This window comes from Panthera pardus, unplaced genomic scaffold (genome assembly GCF_024362965.1).
Source record: "Panthera pardus isolate Hobbes unplaced genomic scaffold, ASM2436296v1 HiC_scaffold_24, whole genome shotgun sequence".
NCBI classification, from domain to species: Eukaryota; Metazoa; Chordata; class Mammalia; order Carnivora; family Felidae; genus Panthera; species Panthera pardus.
The window spans coordinates 102004661-102025305 of NW_026526810.1; the positions used below are offsets into that span (position 1 = coordinate 102004661).

The 20645-nt window shown below is 40.6% G+C and overlaps 1 protein-coding gene across 4 annotated transcripts in view; it reads right to left on the reverse strand.

Annotated features, from left to right (window-relative positions):
• Positions 1-14572: 14572 nt before the first annotated feature.
• Positions 14573-20645, reverse strand: part of WDR89 (WD repeat domain 89) — a 36323-nt gene continuing 30250 nt past the window's right edge. For 3 of the 4 annotated variants that reach the window (XM_019451593.2, XM_019451590.2, XM_019451592.2), the window contains one exon: positions 14573-16696. In XM_019451593.2, coding sequence (XP_019307138.2) covers positions 15501-16664 — 1164 coding nt within the window. In that variant the 5' untranslated portion in view covers positions 16665-16696 and the 3' untranslated portion in view covers positions 14573-15500. Of the gene's footprint in view, positions 16697-18095; positions 18377-20645 lie in introns of those variants that run through there. The other variant, XM_019451594.2, reaches the window with a different exon arrangement.

Consider the following 20645-nt stretch of genomic DNA (forward strand, 5'->3'; position numbering starts at 1 on the left):
CTAAACAGCTTAACTTATATCATTTCCCCCTCTACCCGTGTCAAGCAATAATGAACGATATGTAATTTCCTCAAGGTATACCACACTCATTCAGGCTTTCTCTGCTTGAACGCCCTTCTCCCTTTTTTTTTTTTTTTTTTTTAATTTGGCTAACTTCTACTCAACATGCCTTAAATGCCACTACTCAGACTTTCTTCTTAGAACTGCTATGTGTCCACTGACCCTTGTCTATACTGCCATAATGACAATTGTATTATGATTAGTAATTTGCATGCCTGCCTTCCCATTAGACTCTTCCCCCACCACCATAAAAGTGATATACTTTATCATATAAGTTCAAACAAACTATAGAGGGTAAGGGGCGCCTGAGTGGCTCAGTCAGTTAAGCTCCTGACTCTTGATTTTGGTTCAGGTCATGATCTCATGGTTCGTGAGATCAAGCTCTGCTTTGGGTTCTGCACTGACAGCATGGAGCCTGCTTGGGATTCTGTCTCTCCCCGTCTCTCTGCTCCTCCCTCGCTCACGTTCACACACTCTATCTCTCTCTCAAAAAATAAAAAGAACAAAAAAAACATTTTTTTAAAAGAAAGTGAAATGCCCCCTCAAAACCTACTCCCCAAGACAGTTCTAATTAATAAAAGAGCAGGAACCACAAGTTTCCTGTGAATTTTCAGAACATAGCAGTGCCAGGCACATAAGGGGCCTCAATAAATAGAGCTAAATGAATGAATCTCTAAAATGAAGACGGCATAACTGGCTGTACCAGCCAACAGTGTATTATGGTGATGGAATCACGCAGGATAGTGAATATGAAAGTTCTTTGAACACTGGAAAGCATAACACAAGTACAAAATTGTGTGAAAAATGACTAATGACTCTGGATTTCATTTTATCCGGCTCCTTGTTTTCAACGATGCTGCTGCTGCTGGTAAAAAATAATAATAATAAAACTTACGGCGCAATTTTCATGTCCGAAGCACTGTCCTAAGTGCTTTACATATATTAACTCATTTAATTCTTATAAGACTATTAATTTCCCCACTTTTTCAGACGAGGAAGCCAAAGTACAGAACGTTATGTAACTTGCCTTCCAAAACCACACAGGCAAAGAGTAATAGTCAGGATTTAACCCAGGGAATCTGGCAGCTGGATCCACACTCTTAACCACATCACCTGGTGCCTCCTATAAACAACCCTGACGTCATTAACAGGAGCCAGTTACCTCCCCCTCTCCTCTTTCTCCTCCTCCTCCTCCTCCTTCTTCTTCCCCTTCCCCTTGCCCTCCTCCTTCTCCTCCTTCTTCTTCTTCAGTTTAAATTTTGTTGATTTGAAATACCAAATACAGGGAAGCAAATGTAAAACATTTAACATTGTTTTAACTGTTATCATGACCAGGAAAACACCTTCTTTCTCAAAATGTATATATACTTGTTCTGTCACCACGAATAGATCTCCTTGACGTGGTCTTCCCTACGGTGCTCACTTGTGGCATTCTATCCAGTGCTACTAAACTCTACCACGTTTTTCACATTGCTGCTCATGGTACATTAACACATCTTAAGACCTGTGATTTAGTTGCTTTGCCAATAAAGTACCCCGTACCATACTTAAAGTAGTTTATGTGGCGTCTATCATTCTGTGGGCTGAGGACTGAAACTAAGAGTAACATATATGACTTACTTCCCTAAGCAAATACCTGAGCCACCAAAATGCCAGCAAGGATGAAAGTAGTACAGAATATTCGTCTTCAGGCACGAGCCGAAGCAGGCTGCCGCTGACCTCACAAAGCTGACACTGCTTCTTGGTCCGGTTGTAGAGTCAGAAGTAACTTTACCTCTGTCAACCTCTGTTTCCTCATATGTGAAATGGGTATATTGATGGCTCCTATTTCACTGAGTTGTTTGTGAGGATTATCTCCAAGTCTGCATCAGGTAGCCAAGCCAGGAAGGGGATCAAACCTAGAGCCCGGGGCCAGTGACTGATCACATTGCAACAGATGCAGCAGTAAAGGAAAACAAAAAGACCGCACGGGGGCAGAGCACAGTAATCCGCATCTAGGAGAAGCTCCGCATCTATTAATGAGTGTATTTGCCGGCGGATGGATGCTGAGAATCAGCACTCAGGCCTCTTCAATCCAAGACTCTGTGGCCAAGTAAGCAGGTTGTTGTGAAGAGAAAGGGCATTCGCAAGACGGGACACCGCCTTCTTTTTAATTCAGTTCTTCGGCTTTGGTCAATACTAATGGCAGGAAGCTGATGGCTACATACACCAGACAGAACAGACAGAAATGGAAACGAAACGTGTAACAGCAGAGGCAATGTGTGTTGAGTCCTGTGGAAGCAGGGAGAGAACTGCCCTGGCAGGTGCCTACAGATAGTGCATGGATCTGGAACAGCCTTCAAGGCTGGTAGAACACTCAATCCAACTTTAAAAGGAATTGCCAGGCAGAGTGCTACGGTTCCATCCAGCCAAGAGGCAGTACAATGACGCTAGGCTCAGGACGCTGTGGGAATCAGAGCTACTGAGGGTCTCCAGGGAAAAGACCACTTGGTTAAACCCCTTGTTTGGATCTCATTCAACTCCTGGGCCAAGCTGCATTATTTGTAAAGCCCCTAAGGCTATATGGAGCTTTTCCTCTGTCCTAGAGAAGAGAAATGAAGGCACAGATGGCAACTTCATACAGTCTACTTTAATCAACGAGGAAAGTTACTGGAACAAAAAAAAAAAAAAAACCAGACTCAAGTTAAATTAATGCAGCATTGCCCCTAGGCTAGGTACTAAAGACAGAAGGTAGAAAACTGACAAATGTGCTGTTAACTAGAAATGAGTAGCTAAAAACTAACCAAGAAGTTTTTCCAAGGCAGTCTTGCAAATATCAGAGAAAAGAATGGGCCTTTAAGAGGCAAGAGCTCCTTAAAGCCCACAACTGCAGGGTGAGTCAACGGTGGGGCCTTGAAGTGGCACCTTGAAGTGGCACCGAGGAGAGCTTCTTTAGAATAATAATATTAACCACGTTGGCCACACCTCGTGGTACGGAGTCTAGACAACAGCTCAGGGCAACACTGTCCTCAGAATTAAAACAGTGAGAAATCAAGACATAATAGATGCAGGGAGCCATCTGCAGAGGTAAATCACCCTAAGAAACGTTTCAGGAATGTGTTTGCACAGAAACTTGGGAAGGACCGGAGTCCGATGCTCAGGACGAAAATTAAGCACGTATCTTATGCCTCTGCGCTTTTGCACATGTTGTTCCTTCTGACCATGTTATCTTCTGTTGCTCTTTTTTCCCTTTCTCCAGACTATCGGGTAAACTAGTTTTCATTCAAAATACATTCCGGGCATCATCTTCTCTTAACCTGTGCTCAGAACAGAATGAATGGTTTCCTCCTCCTTCCTAGTTTGCACTCTGTACATATTTCTATTGTTATTATTTTGAAACTCTGTCTCTCTTAGCACATTGCAGACTCTTGGAGGACAGAGACCAAACCTCTTTCTCCAGCATCGTCCACTACAGTGCCCAGCCCAACAGATATGTATCTCAGCTGATCAAATGAGTGGGCCAGGAGAGGGGAGGAAGGATATGTCTCCTCTAGGACTGGTGCACAGGAATCTTTGGCATGCATCGGGAACTTCGGGGTGCATCAGTATCTTTCTTCTAAGTTTATTTATTTATTCTGAGAGAAAGAAAGAGGAGAGGGAACATGAGGGGGCAGGGGGCAAAGAGAGAGGGAGAGACAGAATCCCAAGCAGGCTCTGTGCTGTCAGCTCGGAGCCTGATATGGGGCTTGAACCCACAAACTGTGAGATTATGACCTGAGCCGAGAGTAAGAGTCCAATGTTAACCCGACTGAGCCACCCAGGCACCACCCCTCTTTTCTCTTCTCCTTTGTGGCATCTCCTTGTGTGCATCAGGATGTGGTGGTTTGCCAGACTGGCAAATTGAATATTGTCATAGGTTTAGGGGCACTATCAGACTCTATGTGAGCCATGAAATTTATGTGCTTCTTGAAAGAGAACTCTAGGGGCGCCTGACTGGCTCAGTTGGTGGAGTGTGCGGCTCTTGATCTTGGGGTTGCAAGTTCCAGCCCCACACTGGGTATAGAGACTACTTAAAAATAAAATCTGAAAAAAATGAAAGAAAGAAAGAAAACTCTTGCTGTTTTGTTTTGTTTTTTTTTTTAATGAGGAAGAGAGGTTTAGTAGGGAGACAAATGTGTAAATAAAAATATCCAAGTTGCTATAAAGGTAAACACAAGATTAAGCACTAGTATAAAGTGAAGGAAGGATCAGAAACAGTTTCACAGAGGAGGAAATGATTGGTCTGGGTCATAAGGACAAACAGGAGTGAAACAAACTACCAGGCAGAGGAAGCAACCTTATCAAAGCATGGAAATAGTATAACATATATAAATACTGCTTAGTGCTTACTTTACTCCCAGACACTGTTCTCAGAGCTTTTACATGGGTCAGCTCATGTAACATTGCCAACAATCTTAAAACGTTTAAACAATGCTATCAATTAGATTCCACTGCTTGTAACACAGACTTAAAATAACAATGGTTTTTGAGGACCCTGGGTGGCCCAGTCGGTTAAGCATCTGACTCTTGATCCCAGCTCAGTTCATGTATCTCACGGTTTGTAAGACTGAGTCCCACGTTGGGCTCTGAGCTGACAGCACAGAACCTGCTTGGGATTCTCTCTCCCTCTCTCTCTGCCCCTCCCCACCTCTCTCTCTCTCTCTCAAAATAAATAAGCTTAAAACAATAAAATAAAATAACAGTGGCTTAAACAATAGAGCAGTTTCTTTCTTTCTCTACAAAACCTCAGGGTCCCAGACTAATTTTAGCCAAGTAGTCTAGAAGCTAGTCATGGCCTTTATCCTCCCTCACAGTCCAAGATGCTGTCTAGAACTCCAGCTATCACATCCATAGACAGCAGGAGAGGGGACACAGGGAACTCAACAACCGTCATTTTGTGCAGATTCTTAGAAGTTTCTGCATATACCTCATTACGCCTAACATAGTCTTGTAACCACAAAGACTTGTAAAATACTCTGGGAAATAGTCCTTATTCTGGATATTACATCGCCATCTATGATTTGGAGTTTGATAACTATGGAAAGGGAGAACAGATAATGGAAGACAAGAGGAGTTTCTTCTTCTTGTCTCCCTCTATTTTTCAGATAATGAACCCAACGATGCATTCAAGGATTTCAAGTAGTTTTTTTTGTTTTGTTTTGTTTTTTGTTTGTTTGTTTTGCTTACACATGAAGTGTAAGGTGGGAAGAATGAAGGAGGAGGATGGCGCTACAAAGTTATATGATTTTAATTCTGACTCTTTACATGATCAAAAGGAGAACGGGAAGTGAAATGCACAAAACCCAGGCAGCACTAAAGTGCAAAAGGCATAATGTGTGAGTAATCTCAAAGCTAGATAATTGAGTTGGAGTGTGGATCTGAGAGATGGATTAGTAAAATGGGTCAGTAATTGAATAGTAAATTGATTCAATATGACATTGCTGACTGCCGTGGCAGAAGATTATATAAATTTTGCCGAAAGGACAACAAATATCATCTGACTCACATTTTTCAATTTTGCCTTTTAATTTTTGTAAAATGTCGACCTCTCCTCTAAACGATCATCCGGTAAAGGTAGAATAGTTTGCATTTAGTGCACACTGATTAGGGAAAAGCAACACAGTGAGGGCGAATTATTGCCTCACAAATATCTTACATTTATTTGAGTCAATGTTCAGATGAAAAATATTGTGAGGAAATACATACACATGACTAAGGTCAAGTAGTACCTGTAGGAGACACTGTGGCCACCTTGTCAACAACTACTCATTAACCCCAATCTAATTTCTATATCCTTCCCTGAACCCACAAGCTTCAGAGGAGCCTATGTTATTCTCAGCCCCACAGGCAATGAATCACGATTGGACCAATTGGTGGCGATCACATTTCTCCTGCTAGTGACTATTTTAGGCATGGGCACATAATGAAATTCCAACCAATGACACTTGCTATGAGGCTTCTCAGAAAGTGTGTGTGTGTGTGTGTGTGTGTGTGTGTGTGTGTGTGTGTGATCATTAATAAAAAGGATCACAGACGAAGAAACAGTCTGTTTTCCATTGGACATTGTTGAATGTGGATGTGATCATTTACCGATTATAGCAATCTTGTGAACTTGAAGCTGACAAGATGAAGATTGGCAGAGCAGAAAAATGGAAAGAATTTGCATTCTTCCTAACAACCAACCCTGGAAATGTTCCACTCCTGAACTTATGTGAGGTATTAGTTTCCTTATATGGTTCGTTTGAATTGAGCTGGTATTTGCAGCCAGAAGTACACAAGGTAAGTACATAACAAATATCAAAGAACAAAAACAGCAGTCTCCTCCTCCATCTCTCCTGCCTAGCTCTTCTCTAGAAGGGAATCCCTTTCACTTTGTTTAGCTTTTTGGCAGGCAGTTTACTTACATGCTTCTAAATAATGTGTTCGTAGTGCTATTTGTTTGATTTATCTACAGAAAGAGTATTGACTTTCTACTATGGGAGTAGTAGTTCAACACTTGCACACCTCTTCCTTGTCTCTTCCCTGCTCTCAATAGTTTTACAATGTTTGATTAAATCAGCATTGTGCTTACATCATTATGACCTCATAAATATTATTCACTGGTTAAGAGTTACGTAGTGCACTGATTGCATTTCTTTTCTTACACAATTTTTTACCTTTTGGAGTTAAAAATAATCTTCCACCCCTGCCCATATGCATGGCTTTCTGAGTGGCTGGTATTAGTTCTTAAACTCTCCAACCGATTTGTAATACCCTTTGAATGTGATTTTTTTCTTTCCCATTAAAATTTCTTGTCTATCTTTCTCCCTTCCCTCCCTCGCTCATTCGGCATTCCTCTTTTATTTCTAATCAATTTTTTTTAACGTTTATTCATTTTTGAGAGGCAGAGACAGAGCGCAAGCAGGGGAGGGGCAGAGAGAGAGGGAGACACAGAATCTGAAGCAGACTCCAGGCTCTGAGCTGTCAGCACAGAGCCAGACACGGGGCTAGAACTCATGAACTGCGAGATCATGACTTAAGCCGAAGTCAGATGCCCAACCGACTTAGCCACCCAGGCGCCCCTCCTCTTTTATTTCTAAATCTACTTCCAGTCCCTTCTCCCCCAATACCCACAACCACTCTATTGTCATTAATATGTACAACTTTTCTGTGTTTGTGCAAAATGTGAAACTCTTTGTATATTTTAAATTTATATAAATGGCTTTCCCCACACATGCATGGTTTCCTGCTGTTTTCATTGGATGCTATATTTTGATGATCAAGCCATATGGCCCAGTATACATCTCAACTGTGGCTGGTAAATACTGCGGAGTACTTCATTGTGTAAACCGACACGTTTTTACCTATCCTGTCTCTCAGGGATGGATGTCCACTTTGTTTCCAACGCTATAACATCACAAATGATGCCCAGTAATGGGCCTATATGAAAATATCTTTGAGATATTACACCAAGCAGTACAATCGCTAGGTCAGAGAGTACATCAACACACATGTGTTGGCTCTCCAGAATAGCTGCCTCTGTGCCTACATTCCCATCACCAGTACAGGATGGTTCCTATATGCCCAAATGCTTCCAACATTTGGCATCATTTAGTTTTCTAATTTTTGTAGTTCTAAAAGGGATGAAGTGATTTTTGTGAGTCTCCGTTTCTCTAATTTCTAGGGAGTTTGGCCACCGTTTTAGTTTCTTCTGAAATTTGCCTTTGCATATTCTTTGCTCATTTTCCCATTGCCACTGTGTTCCCATATAGATCTAAATGCCGTCTATAGTCTAATGGAACCACTTGTTGATTTCAAATATATTTTCTCCCATCCTGTTGCTTATCTATAGATTTGGGGGGACGAGAAATGCTTAATTTTGATATAGAATTTCTTTTTTGCCTTATACTTCATACTTTTGAAGTTTAGAAAGTCATTTGCCACTTGCAGGCCACAGAGGCATTTTTCCATACTTCCTCGTATTAAATTTATAGGTTTCATCTTTTATCGTTTAAATCTACCACTTAAGGAACCTAGTTTTGGGGCACCTGGGTGGCTCAGTCGGTTAAATATCGGACTTTGGCTCAAGTCATGATCTCATGATTCATGGGTTCGAGCCCCAAGTTGGGCTCTGTGCTGACAGTTGGAGCTTGCTTCCAATTCTGTGTCTCCCTCTCTCTCTGCCCCTTCACCCTTGTGCTCTCTCTCCCAAAAATAAATATTAAACAACATTTTTTTACAATTTTTTTAAACATTCATTCATTTTTGAGAGACAGAGTGTGAGTGGGGGAGGGGCAGAGAAAGAGGGAGACAGAATCTGAAGCAGGCTCCAGGCTCTGAGCTGTCAGCACAGAGCCAACGCAGGGCTCAAACTCACTGATCATGACCTGAGTTGAAGTCAGAGGCTTAACCGACTGAGCCACCTAGGCACCCCGAAAATTTTTTTTAAAAAGGAATCTAGTGGGGCGCCTGGGTGGCTCAGTCGGTTGAGTGTCCAACTTCAGCTCAGGTCGTGATCTTGCGGTCTGTGGGTTCAAGCCCCACATCGGGCTCTGTGCTGACAACTTAGAGCCTGGAGCCTGTTTCAGATTCTGCGTCTCCCTCTCTCCGACCCTCCCCTGTTCATGCTCTATCTCTCTCTGTCTCAAAAATAAATAAAGGTTAAAAAAAATTTTTTAAAAAGGAATCTAGTTTCATTTTTCTCCATCTAGTGAGCTACTATTCCCAATACCATCTAATAAAAAACTCCCTTTTACATTGTCACCTTTCTAAGGTATTAAGTTGTTATATACCCACGCTCTCTGAGCTCTATTCATTGACATTGTTCTAAGGACACATCACAGTTTTTCTATGATTTTGTGGAATCCGATAGTCTTAATATCTGGTAGAGAAAGTTCCCCTTTTCTAAGTTGTTATTTGTGGACCTCATCAGTCCGTACAAATTTTAAAGTAAGTTTCAGTTCCTTAAAAAAATCCAACTAGAATTTGGTTGGGATTATATTGATTTTTCAGATTAAATTCAGAATGGTCATTTTAAAAATATTATCATCTCATTGGAAGCAAGGAGTATTTCTTAGGACATCTTCTATGTCTTTACTGGAATTTTAAAGTTTTTCTAAATAGATCTTGGGTATTTCTGTTAATTCCTTGAAAGTTTTTACATTTCCTGCTATCGTAAAATAATATCCTTTAGCTTTTCGTAGGCTGACCTTGTCCTGGCAACTTTGTTGAATCTCTTTTAATAGTTAAAAGAGAATTGAAAACATAAGTCTAGGTATATACCTAGGTATAGATCATTTGCATATTGGATTTTCTAGGTGTATATCATTTGCAAAGGAGTTTTTTTTTTCCCCTTTCTTCTTCCAATCTATACACATTGTCATACTTTTTCTTTCCTTATAGTATTAGCCAGAATTCATACTATTGTGATAGACTTCCTCGCTGAGTCTTGGTCTTAAAGGGAATGTATTTAATTTAATATTTCTCCACTAAGAATAATGTCTCCTCTGGATTTTGATATATTAACTTTAACCAAGTTAAAAAACTATTCTTTCAATAGCATGATGTTAATATTTTTGATAAATAGGTGCAAAACCACACTGTGTTTTCTATCTCAATTAAGATAATCATGATTTTTTTACCCTTTTTGTCTATTACTGTCATAGATTTTCTGATGTTGAGTCATCCTGAGATACATCTTGGTCATATTTTTTAAAATGCACCATTGAATTTGGTTAGCTAATATTTTTTATTTTAAAAAAATTTATCTACTCTTTATTTATTTTTGAGAGAGAGTGCAAGTAGGGGAGGAACAGAGAGAGAGGGAGACAGAGAATCCAAAGCAGGCTCCAGGCCCTGAGCTGTCAGCACAGAGCCCAACACAGGGCTTGAACTCATGAACTGTGAGCTCATGACCCGAGCTGAAGTCGGATGCTTAACCAACTGAGCCATCCAGCAACTGAGCCATCCAGGTGCCCCTGGTTAGCTAATATTTTTAACTGTGAATATATATTCTTAAACAAAGTGGATTCAGTTTTTTCTTCATATTCATCTGGCTTTGGAATTAAGGTTGTATTAGCCTTAAATTCCATTTTGTCAACTATTAAGGTTGCCACCCTGGCTTTTTGGTTATTTGTCTGGTATGACAAATAGTTTTTTGGTAATAGTTTTTTGGTTTTTTTTTTTTGGTAATAGTTTTTTTTTTTTTTTTTTTTGGTAATAGTTTCATGTGGGTAACATTCACGTGCAATTCATTTATTTAAAGTGTACAATTCAATGGTTTTTAGAGTTGTGCAACTAAAATAGCCATCAATTTTCATCACCACCCGTTCCCCTCCAAATCATCCAACTCTTCCATTTCCCCCCTACCTCTCAGCCCTAGGTAACCGCTCCTATGTGTTCTTTATACACTTGGCTATTCTGGACATTTGATGTACATGGGATCCTATGATACGTGGTCTTTTCCGGCTGTTTTTACCTAGCATGTTTTCAAGGTTCATCCAACTTGTAGCATATATTAGCACTTCTTTTTTTTTTTTTTTTTTTTATGACTGAATAATATTCCATTGTATGGACAGACCATAATTTACCCCTCCATCAACTGATGGATATTTGGAGTGTTTCCACCTTTTGGCTCTTATGAACAACGCTATTACGAAGACTCGTGTACCAGTTTTTGTGTGGACTTAGGTTTTCAGGTCCCTTCAGCAAAGGCCGAGGAGTGGAACTGCTGGGTCAAATAGTAACTGTTTGAGGAATTGCCAGACTGTAGCTAAACTATTTTACATTCCTAACAGCAGAATATGAAGCTTTCCATTTCTCCATATCCTCACCAATTTTTTTTTTTTTTTATTATAGCCATCCCATTATAGATACCCAGTGGTATCTCATTGTGATTTTGGTTTGCATTTCTCTGCTGACTAATAATGCTAAGCATCTTAGTGTGTGTTTATTGACTATTTCTGTATCTTCTTTGGAGAAAAGTCTATTCACACCCTTGACCATTTAAAAAATTGTGTTCTCTTATTGAGTGGTGACATTTTTTTAAAATGTTTTGAATACAAGTTCTCATGTGATATATTATTTGCAAATATTTTCTCCCATTCTGGGGGCTGGTGTGCCTTTCTTCATTCTTCAATTTTTTTTTTTAATTTTTTTTTTTAATGTTTATTTTTGAGACAGAGAGAGACAGAGCATGAACAGGGGAGGGTCAGAGAGAGGGAGACACAGAATCTGAAACAGGCTCCAGGCTCCGAGCTGTCAGCACAGAGCCCGACGCGGGGCTCGAACTCATGGACCACGAGATCATGACCTGAGCTGAAGTCGGCCGCCCAACCAACTGAGCCACCCAGGCGCCCCTCATTCTTCAATTTTTAAAACCTATGTCTTTATTTTTTTGGAAGTTTATTTAATTCTGAAGGGGGGGGAGGGGCAGAAAGAGAGGGAGAGAGAGAGAACCCCAAGTAGGCTCCTCACTGTCAGTGCGGAGCCCCACGTGGGGCTCAAACTCACAAACCCATGAGATCATGACCTGAGCTGAAATCAAGAGTCGGGCACTTAACCGACTGAGCCACCCAGGCTCTACTCCCAGGGTGGGGCCCAATGTGGGGCGCAACAGGGGGCTTGAACTCATGATCCTGAGATTAAGAGTTGGCCACTTAACCAGCTGAGCCATCCAGGCACCACTGAAAGTATATATTTTTTAACCCTTTGTTTTAAGATTATTTTTTATATTTGGAGAGAGAGAGAGAGAGAGAGAGAGAGAGAGAGAGAGAGAGAGAGAGAGTCTTAAGCAGGCTCCACACTCAGTGCAGAGCCTGACATGGGGCTCGATCGCACAACCGTTGAGACTGTGACCTGAACTGAAGAGTCAGATGCTTAACCATCTGAGCCACCCAGGAGCCTCTATTTTTTAATCTTTTAAAAACTTGTATTTTTAAATCATTTTCAATATGAGGGTTTCTTTCAATTGGTGAGTTTAAGGCACATAACCATTTTCCACATGGTCAAATGCACTGGGAAACCTCTGTCAAGTTTATTTTCCTCCCTGGACATCTCCCTCCTGATAGCTTATGTCCTCTTGTTCCGACCTGGACTCAATACTGTGGGCCTGCTATAAGGCTGTTATCCTGCCACTATGTTGGGTTGGTGCCCTGATTCTTGGTATCTCTTGTCTTCCTTGATTTTCTCCCTTATCCTTTGTGGAGTACATCTTTCAGTATCCTTTTTAAAAAGCTCCACAGACAGTGAAGTCTGAAATCTTTATGTCTGAAAGAGCTTTAAACCTCACCTGTGAGGGGGCGCCTGGGTGGCTCAGTTGGTTAAGCATCTGACTCAGGTCATGATCTCATGGTCCGTGGGTTTGAGCCCCGCTCTGTGCTGTCAGCACAGAGCCTGGAGCCTGCTTCAGATTCTGTGTCCACCCCCCTGCCCCCTCCTCCTCTCTTCACTCCTCCCCACTCATGCTCTGTCTTGCCCTGTCTCTCGAAAATAAATAAATGTTTAAGAAAAATTGTTTTAAACCTCACGTGAGGACAATTTGACCTACAGAATTATAGGTTGAAAAGGCAAGTACCTCCTGAAATCCAAATCTTTTAATTCCTCAGTGGCCAATGAGTCTGTTTAGCCATGGATATTCTGGTTAGCTAAGTAAATTTGGTTCCTGAGTTTCAGAGAGGAAATAGGAAACATTCACTTAGTAAGGGATGTCTCAAAAAGATTTACGGTCATCTACTTGATTCATGAGTTTGGAGAGCGTAAGTTCAGATAGCAGAAAACTATCCTCAGGACTTTGAAGACTTTGATCCAGCATTTTGTGTCATCCAGATTTGCTAATGAAGAGTCTAATGCACATGTTATCTTTGTACCTAATGATTGTATTTTTCTCCCCTCCCTTTGGAAACTTCTACAATTTTCTCTTTCTTCTTGGAGTTCTGAAACTTCACTGTGCTATGCCTCGGTGTGGGTCTTTTTCATTCATTACATTTGACACTCTGTTGGCCTTCTAATCTACAGACAAAGTTCTGGGGATAGCCTCTAATATTTCGTTTTAATAATCCCTCCCACTCCCTTAAAAACGCTTTTTCCACATTGTAAACACCGATAGTCTGATATTAGACCCCTACATTTACCTTCTGTGGCTTTTGCCTTTTCTCTCACTTGCTGTCTCTTTGAGGGTCTACTTTCAAAGACATTTCCTCATCTCCATCTTCCAACCCTATGAATTACTTTTTAAAAAAATTTTTTAAATGTTTTTATTTATTTTTGAGACAGAGAAAGACAGAGCATGAGCAGGGGAGGGGCAGAGAGAGGGGGAGACACAGAAACCGAAGCAGGCTCCAGGCTCCGAGCTGTTGGCACACAGCCCGACGCAGGGCTCGAATTCACCCACCGTGAGATCATGACCTGAGCCGAAGTCAGACGCCCAACCGACTGAGCCACCCGGGCGCCCCCCTGTTAATTACTTTTAAATTTTAAATATTTTTGAAAGCTTATACTGTTTTGATAACTGTTTCATTTCCTGTTGTTTTATACATGCAAGGTCTCCAAATATTTTTATACAGCTTTTCTACTTACATAGTCAGCACTGTCTCAAATCCTAAGAATCTTAGAAATATGGTTTTTCATTCTTATATAGTGCTTGCTCCATCAAAAGATCAAAATGTACCAAAGATTTTAAGCAGCATGAGGCATTATCAAATCTGTGTTTTCTCTGGTCAGCCTAGAAACAGTGGGAAGAACAAACTGGAGAGAAGGGTCTGTAATCTAGGTGAGAAATGATGAAACTCTTATCTAAGGCGATAGTGGTGGGGTAAAGGCAAAAGAACAGAAGACAGATTTTAGGAGGTAGAATGGCACAGGATTTGGTGATTGACTGGTTAGGAGGAAAGAAAAAAGTCCAGAATTAACCACCAGGTTATGGTTTGAACAACAGCAAGAAGAGCTGAATTTTTCCAAATAAGAATTATCTATTTTGAGTATGTTTTTTAAACATTTTTTAAATGTTTATTATTTGAAAGAGAGAGACGGAGACAGAGACAGAGACAGAGAGCAAGCAGCGGAAGGGCAGAGAGAAAGGGAGATACAGAATCGGAAGCAGGCTCCATCCAGGCTCTGAGCGGCCAGCACAGACCCCAACATGGGGTCCGAACCCACAGACCGCGAGATCATGACCTGAGCCGCAGTCGGCCGTCCAACAGACTGAGCCACCCAGACGCCATTTTGAATATGTTTAAGAGTGACTTAACTATGCCTATTGTTCAGTCTCAAGTGAGTTAAGCCAGATCATACCTAAATAGAAGTTGCATTGTTCTATGGAATAAAAAGTTCCACCACTGCTACTTGCAGAGATAAGTCATTATTAACATTTAAAGAGAAATGTAAAAGGTTCTAAAGTAATGCTTGTATTTTTCAAGCATATTTTTAGTTCAAAAGATAAAAACGTTCTAAAATATTTTTATAAATATTTTTATCTATAAAAAGGTATTTTTATTTTTAATTAAACGTAAGAACATACTAAACCTTTCGAGTGACCAACTTTTTATTAGGATACCTTGGAAAAATACGTAGAAGGATGAAAAAATTAGCAGTAAACAAAAATTCACGTTTAAATTAGATTATGGTGGTGTCCCCCTTTAAGCTCTGGCAGCCAACTCTTGCATGGCCCCCACTCCCCATGGGCTCTTATGTTTAAAAATATGGATAAAGCACTATGAAAGAAAATTTTATCACAAAATACTAGACTACTTTGAAATAAAAAAGTCATTCTGCTATTATACTTTCATTGTTGTATTTTCACGGACTCAAAATGAATTTTGCAAGATAATTTCTTTTTCCTCAATGAAATACCTGCTTACTATTTAACCATTTTAAAATATAGATGCAAATATTTACTAAATATATATTTTTAAATAGATGCAAATCACTTTATTTCTAAAAAAGCTTAGTACTATTTAGAATCATTAGAATATTTACATTTAAATACTCCAACATAATCTATGTGTATTAAGTAGGAGCTCTGACAGAAAACAGTCTGATTTGGTTTTATAAATAATGAAGATGATTTAAAATGTAAAAAACTGAGCTTACAAAATATAGCTCAAACCACCTGATTTTTTAAAGTCATATCAGCCATCTACTTCTAAAAAGTCCTTATCAAAGCTATTTCTTAAAACCCAACATTTACTAACTCAACAGATGGGTTTTAAAAATGAGGAATGTAATTTTACTTTCAACTCACTGATTATATACTCAACTGGCAGCTTTAAAAAAAATAATTTTAGAATACATGAAGACCTGAATTAAACCATTTTCAGCGTTTTTCCAGGATTGTTTGCTAACTGGCTTGTTTTTACATATGAGCTTTAAACAGATCTATCACAGGTAGAACACAAAGATAATTACTTGCGACTATAAAACCTTTCAAGGAAGCTCCCAACATCACATCACTGCTTCTTCCTTTTCTTGTAAGAATCATTACTGTGAACTCGAACTCGCTGGTACACAGAGGATGCTATTTTCATGCTGTCTTTCTTTGTAAATGTCTTGTCTAATGCTCCACGTTTCCAAAGTAACAACTGTGCATCTTCCCCTCCGGTTAGCAAAGAATCATCCTGCATATTCCAACAGAAAGAGCGGACTGTAGCAGCATGCCCTCCGCGAAGGCTGGTCACATGAATCAATCCTGCTGTAGTACAGCTCAGTAAGTGAATAATTCCTGTGTTTGTTCCCCCAACAACAAACAATTTGTCCATTTTTTCGTGATACAGGCCACCAACCAAATAGTCCAAAATGCCTCCTTTCACATTAATTACTTCTCTGACATCCTGGATGTTCAAACGTGTAATTGGTTCATCAGTATCCAGATGATTAAGATCCCACCAACAAAATCCTTCATCATGCGTCATGCAATAAATCTGTTTATAGTCCTTCCCAGACCAACCAACACAGCTTAAGGAAGAAACAGAGTTACAGGTCGTAACCAGTGCATCTTCTTCATTATCAATACTAATATCAAATACATTCACCAGGCCATCAGTTGAACCGGAGACCACCATGTTGGGATTGCTGGGGTGGAAGCGTACTTGAGTGACGTCATCACTGTGTGTCTCTGAATATGCTCCAAGTGGGTCTTTAGAAGTAGACAAATCCTGAGAATTAATTCTTGCATCCCAAAATACCAGCAATGCATCATCATCAACTTTTTCTGTACCAGCGCAAATGACGTGATCATTACAGCTGATATCAAAACTAATGAAAATATTGGAAGGGTAACCCTTGAACAGCTGGACAGGTTTTTCACTGGCTGATCGAGCATCCCAACGTTTTACAGTGCCGTCAGTACATGATGAATATATATTGTCACAAGAATTTGCAAATTTGACTCCATTGAGAAGTCCAGGATAGCCACGAAATTCTCGGAGTATGTATAACCTCTCTTTATCATAGATTCTGATTGATCCGTTAGAACATAAAACAGCGATCAAGCTTTCTTTTTCTGCTTGTACGGTTTTTGATGCATCTATGCCCAGCAGGTAAGTAGGCTCTGTAGTCCCCGAGGAGCGTTTAACAATGTTCAGGTTAGCGAATTGTTCCTCAATCCTCTCCATGTCAGGAGGAGCATTCAAAGTGCAGTACAAATCTGTAAGAAAAATACAAAAAATTAAAACTAAACCCAAAGCTTCTCAAAATTATAATTAAATCAAGAACATTTCCCTTCTAGGGCTGGCACAAAACAAAAGAAAAAAAAATCTATTCTAATATTTTAATCTTTCCCTGCCATGATATGGTTAAAACTTAGTTGCCTCCTTCTGATTCAATCGGTCTTGAATACTGAATCTACCAGTAAGAGAAGTTTACAACATACATATGTGTTGCTCAGCAGTTCCTTTCAGCTTAAACTCAATTATTGGTCGTACTCATAATTCTCAGCATTCTCCACTTTGGGATCATCTTCTCCTGGCCCTAGCTGCCTTAATGTAACTTTTAGAATTTAAATCTAGTTGTGAACGCAGAAAAGTGGTCCTCCAAAGATGTCTAACCCTTCATCCCTGGAACCTGTGAATGTGAGAGGTTTCCTGGCAAAGAGGAATTGAGGCAGCTAATCAGCTGACCTTTAAAAAAAAACTTTTTTTAAATTAGTGAAGTATAATTGGCACAAAATGTTAATTTCAGGTGTACAACACAGTGACTCACAAGTCTGTATCTTATGCTCACCCCAAGTGTAGCTACCATCTGTCACCATACATTGTTACAATACCACGGACTATATATATTCTCCATGCTTTTTTACCTCTGCCACTTACTCATTCCATAAGTGGAAGCCTGTATCTCCCACTCCCCTCTATCCATTTTGCCTACCTCTCTCCACCGCTCCCCTCTGGCAACCATCAGTTTGTTCTGTGTATTTATGGATCTGTTTCTGCTTTTTGTTTTAAAATTCCACATATACGTGAAATCATATGGTATTTGTCTTTCTCTGTTGGACCTATTTCACTTAGCATAATAGCCTCTGGATCCATCCATGTTGTCATGAATGACAAGATCTCATTCCCTTTTTTGTAGCTCAGTAGTATTGTAAATGATGCTGCAACAAACACAGGGGAGCACGTATCTTTTTAAATGAATGTTTTCATTTTCTTTGGGTAAATACCCAGTAGTAGAATTATTGGGTCATTTGGTATTCCTATTTTACATTTTTAAAGGAACCTCCATACTGTCTTGTCTTGTCCATACAGTGGCTGCACCAGTTTCATTCCCACCAATAATAGTACGTGAGGGAGACACGTGGGTGATTCAGTCGGTTGAGTGCCTGACTCTTGATTTCGGCTCAGGTCATGATCCCAGGTTTTGGGATCAAGCCCCAAGTTGCGCTCTGTGCAGAGTGTGGAGCCTGCTTAAAATTCTCTCTCTCCTCTCACCTCTCTTCTCTCTGTCCCTCTGTCTCTCTGCCCTTCTCCCCTACCTGCACACACTATCTCTATTTAAAAAATAAATTTAAAAAAAAGTGCATGAGGGTTTCTTTTTCTCCACGTCCTTACCAACACTTGTTATTTCATGTCTTTTTGACTAGCCATTCTGACAGGTGTAAGGTGATATCTCGTTGTGGTTTTGATTTGCATTTCCCGGTGATTAGTGATGTTGAGCATCATTTCCTGTATTCATTTGCCATCTGTACGTCTTCTTTGCAAAAATGTCTATTCAGATCTTCTGCTCATTTTATTTGGATTATTTGGCTTCTGTGCTGAGTTGTGTTTATAGCTGATCTTATAATAGGGAGATTATTCTGGATTAGCTGGGTGGAGCCAATGTAATCACTAGTGTTCTTTTTTTTTTAATTTTTTTTAATGTTTATTTTTAAGTGAGAGAGACAGTGCATGAGCTGGGGAGGGGCAGAGGGAGAGGGAGACACAGAATCCGAAGCAGCTCCAGGCTCTGAGCTGTCAGCACAGAGCCCAACATGGGGCTCAAACCCACAAACTGTGAGATCATGACCTGAGCCAAAGTTGGACACTTAACCGCCTGAACCACTCAGGCTCCCCACCAGTGTTCTTAAAAGTAGAAGGAGCCACCTAGGTGGCCCAGCTGGTTGAGTGTCCCACTCTTGATTTCAGCTCAGGAAATGATTCCAGGGTTGTGGGATCAAGCCCCATGTCGGGCTCCATGCTGAGCATGGAGCCTGCTTAAAATTCTCTCTCTCTCTCTCTCTCTCTCTCTCTCTCTCTCTCTCTCTCTCTCCCCCTCTCTCCCACCCCCCTCTAAAATTAAAAACAAAAAAAAGTAAATGGAGGAGGCAGAACATGATGAGAATCAGAGAGAGGTGTTGCTATGTTATAGCTACAGAAAGATACATTGCTGGTTTGGGTGAAGAAGGTCAAGAAGTGGCTGGACTCAGGGTGCCTGGTTGGCTCACTCAGTTAAGCATCCAACTCTTGGTTTCAGCTCAGGTCAGGATCTCACGGTTTGTGAGATGGCGCCCTGAGTAGGGCTCTGCACTGACGGTACAGAACCTGCCTGGGAGTCTCTGCCCCACTGCTGCTCTCTCCTCCCCCTCAAAATAAATAAACATTTACAAAAAAATTAATGGGTGGCCTCTAGAACCTAGAAAAGGCCAAGAATTGTTCCCCTTTAGAGCCTCCAGATGGAAATGCAGCCCTGGCTAACACCACCATTTTCACCCAGTGAAATCTAATTTGGGTTTCTGAACCCCGAAATTATAATATAACAAACTTGTGTTGTTTCAAGCCACCAAGTTTGTAGTAACCTGTTACAGCAACAATAGGAAACAATACAACAGGGGTTCCCAGTACGACATTCTGGAGAAGTACTTCTCAGGCTGTAGTAGCTTGTAAATGGTGGAGCTGGAATGTGGACCTAGGCACTCTGTCCAAGGACTGTGGTCTTCATGACCACGCTAGATTGCTATTTTTTTCTTTCCTCCTCTTTCTTCCTTCCTTTCTTTCTTTCTTTCTTTCTTTCTTTCTTTCTTTCTTTCTTAATGTTTACTTTTGAGAGAGAGACAGAACAAGAGCAGGGGAGGGACAGAGAGAGAGAGAGAGGGAGACACAGAATCCAAAGCAGGCTCCAGGCTCTGAGCTATCAGCACAGAGCCTGATGCAGGGCTCAAACCCACAAACTGTGAGATCATGACCTGAGTTGAAACCAAGAGTCGGCTAGCTGCTCAATGAACTGAGCCACCCAAGCGCTGCTATTTTTTTTATTTTAGAGAGAGACAGAGTGCACAAGCAGGGAAGACAGGCAGAGGGGGAAGGGAGAGAGAGAGAGAGAATTTTAATTTTAAGCAGGCTCCATGCTCAGCACAGAGCCCAACACAGGGTTCAATCCCATGACCCTGGGATCATGATCTAAGCCAAAATCATGAGTCAGATGCTCAACCAACTGAGCCACCCAGGTGTCCTAGGTTGATGAGAATCTTAAATAACCAAGTTTATCATGCCTTTTAGCTAACAGTAATTTGTAGGACTATGACCATGCTCTCAAGCAGAACAGTAGTGCTGTACTCCTTCTCTCCAGTACATTGCCTGGAGAGTCTGTTTCACATTGGAAAATTTCCCTGTGTGGCTTTAATTCAACGGATTCTGGGGGTTGATAGGACAGGCAGAGCAGGCCCCAGATTAAATACTACAGCGAACTTAACACTTTAAGACTGTAGCAATGATAATAATCACAGTGGTTGTCCACATGATACACTGTTCAAATAAGGATAGAAGGAAGGGAGGGAGGAAGGAAAGAAGGAAGGAAGAGGGAAGGGAGGGGAAGAAAGGAAGAAAAAGGGAGGGAGGGAGGAGAAGGAAGAAGAAAGATATTAGAGGTAAGGTAGGTATATCTTACAACAATCTCAAACTATAGAGCTTATATTCATTCACAGATACAAAGTAAAGTCTAAAGCTATGCATGGCTAAAAAGAAGTTTTCTTCATTTTACAAAGATTGCCTGTTACAGTTAGCTAGCAATCATAGCCAATTTAAATATGGGCCTAAGGATGCTGAGAATGGAGGTAGAACAATTATTAATATGTCATCTTGAACCACCTAGTGCAGATCAGGAAACGGCAGGACCTCAAAACTGCT